This window comes from Octodon degus, unplaced genomic scaffold (genome assembly GCF_000260255.1).
Source record: "Octodon degus isolate 3935 unplaced genomic scaffold, OctDeg1.0 scaffold00008, whole genome shotgun sequence".
Lineage (NCBI taxonomy): Eukaryota > Metazoa > Chordata > Mammalia > Rodentia > Octodontidae > Octodon > Octodon degus.
This window is the reverse complement of record NW_004524584.1, coordinates 15,366,279-15,372,519: the sequence shown is the minus strand read 5'-3', so window position 1 is coordinate 15,372,519 and position 6,241 is coordinate 15,366,279. Positions and strand designations below refer to the sequence as shown.

Below are 6,241 nucleotides of genomic sequence, written 5' to 3'. Positions count from 1 at the left end.
TTTTTTTTTTTTTTTTTTCACAAGTCCTCTTACCTTTGTCATTGCTCTGTCTTTTTTCTCCTTGCTGTCTCTCTTAGGCATTTCTTTTTTGCTACTTGATTTTCCTTGACTGGTGGATTTCTTTTCCTTGATCTCTTCTTCTTCAGGTGACCCAGGTTCCTGGGGTACATAGACTTCTTGCTGTGATACATTTGGAAAGAGGTGAATATACAGGATGTTTCACTTTTTCACAATTCCAACTCTAAGGAACATAGTTCTTTTCTAGGGAAAAGAATAGGCCCCTGGGCAGGCATGATGGTGCATGTCTGTAATCCCAGCACTTGGGAGGCTGAGGCAGGAGGATTACTATGAGTTCAAGACCAGCCTGAAATACAAAGTGAGCTCAAGGCTAGCCTGAACTGCACACTGAGATTCTGGCTCAAAAAGAGAAAAAACAAATGAACAAAAAAAACAAAAGCCCTCAGCCCTCTTAACTGATTCACAAGCCTGAGACTTTATATTAATTTAAAACTTTATTCCAAGGCCCAGGACACATCCAAACCACCCAGTGTCCACTTTTTCTAAAAGTATCTGTTCTTACCTATAATGACACAAGGCACTGATTTTCCATATAGGCAATAGTTCAGATTCCACAGATTTAAGTTTTTCCATTTTTCATGCCATGAACATCCAGAGAATTCAGGGAATAAAATCCTCAAGGTATCAAATAATGGGTACTTTTCTCAAAAGAATCACTGACAAGATATAAAGCCCGAAGCTCACCTGGGTGTTGGGGTCATAATAAGTTCCTGCTAAGGGGTCATAATAGTAGCCAGTAGCAGAATCATATATGTAGCAGTCAGATGATGCTAAAGGGGTAAAATGGGAGTTAATGTTATTAACTATCCAATGAAGCCCTTACTGGGGTCTCAAAAAGAACCACCCACAAATTAGTGTGGCAAATTAAAACTATAGATGCTGGGGGCTGGGGAGATAGCTCAGTTGAATAAGCGCTTGCCTGGCAAGCACAAGGGCCTGAGTTCAATCCCCAGTTCCACCAAAAAAAAACTATAGATGTTTCTTTTTCAGGATGAACATTGTAGTCATCAGCCTCTCTTCTAACATTATGATTTTAAGAAGTAAGTAGCAAGTCAAGCAAAAAAGAAAAAAAGAAATAAAACAAAGGTTACTTACACTGTTGTCCTTGTCGCTGTGTGTCAGAAGACCAGTCTGAACTTCTGCCACCTCCCCTCCTATCTCGGAAATATTTTTTACCCTATCACAGAAAGGCAAGTTAAAATTATGGAACTAACCAAGAGCTACTAACCTTAACAGTCATCCACCGGAGCAAAAGTCAGAAAGTCATTACCCTTTCAATCACTTGAGGATTTAACAGAACATTCCCCACCTCTTAAAGCCTACCTGATAGTAATGCATATGATCAGAATGGTCCCCAGAATCATTTCTGTAACAAACAACACACTATGTCAAAAGCTTGCTACTCAAAGGTACTTTAAGAATCTAACCCTAGAGATTTACTGAGAAACTCTCTTTCCCTCAGGGATAGGAACCAACCCAAATAGCAAGCAGGATGAGTGATCCAGACACTCCTGAAGTGCAGGAGCAGCAGGACTTCTGCAAAACCAGCTCCTGGAGCAAATCAGTGATTGAGTGGAGGGTGCTAAAATACTATCTGCCCTTTCTCTAAAAGCCTCTCTCTTGATAATAGGTCAAGATGAATAAAAGAGAAATAAAGATTTCTCAGTGTTGGGCCGGGGAGATGGCTCAGTAGAATAAGTGCTTCCTAAGCAAGTGCAAGGGTCTGCGTTCAATCCCCAGTTGCACCAAAAAAAAAAAAAAAAAAAAAAAAAAAGATTTCTCAGTGCTGAGGAAAATGATCAAGGTCAGGGGAGTAGATAGAAAAGCATTTCTTAGGGTTTCAAAAGGCCAGGATATTTGAGACTTTTCTATGCATCTAAGACAGTATCACTTGGGACCTAAGACATAAATCCATTCAAATGGGAAAAGCCTGAACCCATAGTAGACACCTGTCATCATAGCACATTGGGACCCTGAGGCAAGAGAATTGCAAATTCAAGGCCAAGGTAAGCAATTTAGGGAGAGCCTGTTGTGTAGCACATGCCTGTAATCCCAGCACTCAGGAGGCTGAGGCAGGATTACTGTTGAGTTCCTGGTTATTATATCTTGCACACAAGTACAAGGCCAGCTTCTAGTAGTTGTGAAGCCCTGTCTCAAAAAAGGGAGGGGAGGCCTGAGGATATAGTTCAGTGGTTAAGTGCTTGTATAGTGTGATGTGCCTGGGTTCAATCCCTAGTAACTCATGGAGTGAGGGGCAAAAGTATTTAGTAATTGTTTGGGAATAAAAACAATTGAAGAATAAGAATAAGGCAGGCTCTAGAAAAGAAAACATGACACATATCACATTGAAACGAGTCTATGCCAGGAAGGTATCATTACTTACTGACCCTATAGCCAGGAAGAAGAGTTTCTTTACAAAAACTCAAGTGGGGGTAGCGCAAGGGATCCTTACCTTCGTTTTCCAGTGGCCAGATTTACGGCTACCATCTTCCCATCAATGCTAAATGGTGGATCAAGGTTCTGCAAAATCTTCACCACGCGAAGCGCTTCCTAGGGAACCAAAGACATATTTGAACAAAGAAAGGCCTTTTTTTTTTTTTTTTTTTTGAACTGGGGACTGAACTCAGGCCCTTGTGCTTGCTGGGCAAGTGCTTATTCTACTGAGCTATCTCCCTGGCCCCTAAAAAGTTTAGAAGCAATTTTTTTTTTTGGCCCGCTCAGGATGCCTTAAAGGCAGGTCTGGTAAGGCATGAGGATCTGGGGATCGAAACACAGACGAGCCTGACTGCTTTGTTTAAGCAGGTGCTTAAACAACTGAGCTAATGGGCAGGCCCCCCAAAAGGCCACATTATTAGAAAGAGAATTGAATGTGGATTTTCCTTCTCAGAAACCTATTAAAGGGATCGAACCACAGCAACCTGAGCCTGACTGCTTTGTTGAAGCAGGTACTTAAAGAGCTAAGCTAAGGGGCAGGACCCCAGAAACCTATTAAAGGACCGGGGAGATGGCTCAGTGGAATAAGTGCTTCCCTGACAAGTGCAAGGGCCTGAGTTCAATCCCCAGTTGCGCAAAAAAAAAAAAAAAAAGAAAGAAAAAAGAAAAGAAATCTATTAAACACCATGTTTTGGTCATAATTTTAACTGAGCACAGACAGAGGCAAAGACAGACAACTTTTTTTGAGACAGGATCTCGCTCCGCAGTTCAGACTGGGCTTAAAGTCACTATGTAGTCCAGGCTGGCTTCAAACTCCAGTGATCCTCTGGCCTCAGTCTCCTGAGTGCTAGGATTATAGGGATGTGCCACCATATCTGGCTAAGACAGGAAACTCTTTTTTCTACATATTTAGTACAAGGTCTACAGGGTCTCATCACACAGATCAGACTCGTAATGATCCTCCAGTTTTCAGCCTCCCAAGTGCTGGGATTACAGGAATGTACCACCACACCCAGTCTGAACTGCTGCCTCAGCCTGAGACGCCCATGGGCCCTGTGTCTGCCTAAGTAAGGGCTTTAATCTGATGAGCTATCTGGTCGGCCCTAAGAGAGGAAACTCTTAATGAGGAGTTAAATAAATTTTGGAAACTCAAATCACCTAGAGATGTCCCTAGAGCAGTGATGATGAACCTTTTAGAGACAAGTACCCAAATTAAAACCCTAAACTCATTTATTGCAAAGTTCCAACACAGCAATTAAAACTGGACATTCAAGTTTTACCTAAGAAAAAACAATGGTGTGGCATGTAGGCTATAGGTTCGCTAACATTGCCCTAGCCCATTACAAGGAGGGGAAACTCACCGCATGGGAATCAAGGTCTATGAAGCCATAGGTGTGGCCCATAGGGCCAGTTCTGTTCTTGATGATACGAACATTGGCAGTGGTAAGGCGGACATAGGGCTCCAGCACTTCCACTATCACCTCAGGTGGAGTGGAACGATAGATGCGTTTTAGCATGATTGCTGAATAAACCAAGCACAAAAAAAGAAAGAAGCAAGGAAAGAGAAAGAGGAAAATATGAAGTCCCAAGAGCCCAATGGTTCCTCCTCCAACCCCAGTCCTACGGATTTCACAGTAAACTACATCCTCAGTTCTTTCTTGTTTTTTTTTGAGACTAAGTCTCATTAAGCTGAGCAGTCTGGGCCTGAACTTGTGATCCTTTTGCCTCACCCTCCCGGAGTGTTGGGATTATTGGTTCATACCACCATGCTTTATTCTCATGGTCATTATTAATTTTGGATACTATTCTGCTCAAGCCAGGCTAGTTCTATGAAGAAATGCTAGACAAATACTTTCTACTTTTTTCTTCACTAGTATTTATTTATTTTTCCGGCACCAGGAATTGAACTCAGGACCCTGCATTTGCCAGGCAAGCACTTATTCTACTGAGCTATCTCCCTGGCCCCTTCTTCACTAGTATTGAGAAATCTAAAAATCATGTCTTCCTGCATTTGTACATCAGCTAGCTACCTAGAAAGTATAGGTTTCTTCAACTAGTATAGTAAGGCTAACAGAAAGCAATGGTTTCTGTAAGCAGGTAGTACACAGGCTTTCTTTTTTTTTTAAACATTTATTTATTTATTGTGTGTGTGTGTGTGGCCAGCTCAGCCCACCAGGGGGCAAGGCTGGCATGTGGTGCTGGGGGATCGAACCGTGGTCCCTGTGCTTTGCCAAGCTTGTTCCATGTAGGTGCTTTAGACCACTGAGCCATCTCGCCAGCCCATACACAGGCTTTCTGAGATATGAACAAACAACTGGTTCTTAGCCACAATCTGGGCCATCTATCCTGCAGATGTAGTGGTCACAGCCTGGCCAGGCCCTGACAAACCACTTACTTTTGCTCTCTCCATCCTGGCGTGTCTCTCCAGACCATGACTCCTTCTCTCGTTCTCTCCGGAAAGGAAACCCTTCCCTTCGAGAATGAGGCAGATATCGTTCTGCTTCTCTCTTTTGGTGTCCCAAGCGTGGTTCTTGTCCTTCTTCCTGTTTTCTAGATTCAGATTCTTTATCAGCTGGCCTTGGGGACTGGCTAGATTGTTTTTCCAAAGATGCTGGTATGGATGTTTTCTGAGGCTGAGGGTAGGTTACTAATTCTTGCTTGACCTCTGTAAGGGAAGAGAAACAGAAAGAGAATTCCTAGAAAGTTTTATCAAATAATATTATCACTTTGTTTCCCTCTTACCTGCTTCTATATACTCAAGACTAGAATACTGTCTCAGAAATACCTTCAAAAACATCCTTTGAAAGTATCTGGGAAAAGGCTAAAGAGCCATCACATGAAACAGTTCACAGAAGAAACTATATGAGCACTTAAATAATTTAATCTTCACTTAGCAAATACTTAAACATAGCAAATTCATCATGATACCCTGGATCTGACCAATGACCAATGAAAACAAATTTAGGGACAACATTATACTAAAGATTTACACTTAATAAAGACTTGGTAGAAAAACACATCCCGAACATATACATAGGAGCCTTTCTTATTCCAGTAAATCAATTGTCTGAAATTCTATTGAGACATAGGTCCTGCTTCTCCAAGAAAGTTAGGAATAAGTCTACTTGAATATAATTCATTTATAGGCACATAATTATGATGAGCAGATGTCCTTCAAAATACAAATGATTCATTTAAAATTTCCTTGTATGGCCAGGAATGGTGGTGCATGACTGTAATCTCAGCACTTGGGAGGCTGAGGCAGGTAAGAACACCTGCCTCAGCAGGTTCAAGGCAAGCCTGGCCTACATAGCAAGTTCAAGGCCAGCCTGAACTATACAGTGAAACCCTGTTTCAACCCCCCTCCCAAATTTCCTTTTATGCAAGGACAATTTGATTACTTAGAGGCACATTTCTGTCATTGCCTTTTAAGAGGGCCTACTAGAAACCACTTGGCTTAAAAAAAGACATTTGGTGCTTGCTTTGGTAGCACACATAATAAAAAGAGACATTTGATGGGAGGAATATAGAGATTACCTAGTTGGAGTAAGTAGTTGCTACTGACAGGTGACTAATGAATATCTGTTTTATGTATTTCCAGGTGAATGTTATCTAAGGCTCGCTTAGTGGTAAGGTACCCAAGTTTTAATGCAACATTCATTCATTTGTTGAAAGAGCTTAAGAAAGTCCTTTTTAAAAAATGCATTTGGAGGGCTGGTGAGATGGCTCA

General features: G+C 41.7%; 1 protein-coding gene across 1 annotated transcript in view; it reads right to left on the bottom strand.

Moving 5' to 3' along the window:
* The window catches only part of Rbm6 (RNA binding motif protein 6), a 122,270-nt gene that overhangs the window by 9,179 nt on the left and 106,850 nt on the right, over positions 1-6,241 (bottom strand). The window contains exons 9-15 of the mRNA XM_023704598.1: positions 4,907-5,176; positions 3,873-4,033; positions 2,531-2,628; positions 1,402-1,444; positions 1,174-1,255; positions 763-848; positions 34-180 (exon numbers count right to left, since the gene is read on the bottom strand). Coding sequence (XP_023560366.1) covers positions 34-180; positions 763-848; positions 1,174-1,255; positions 1,402-1,444; positions 2,531-2,628; positions 3,873-4,033; positions 4,907-5,176 — 887 coding nt within the window. The remainder of the gene's footprint in view (positions 1-33; positions 181-762; positions 849-1,173; positions 1,256-1,401; positions 1,445-2,530; positions 2,629-3,872; positions 4,034-4,906; positions 5,177-6,241) is intronic.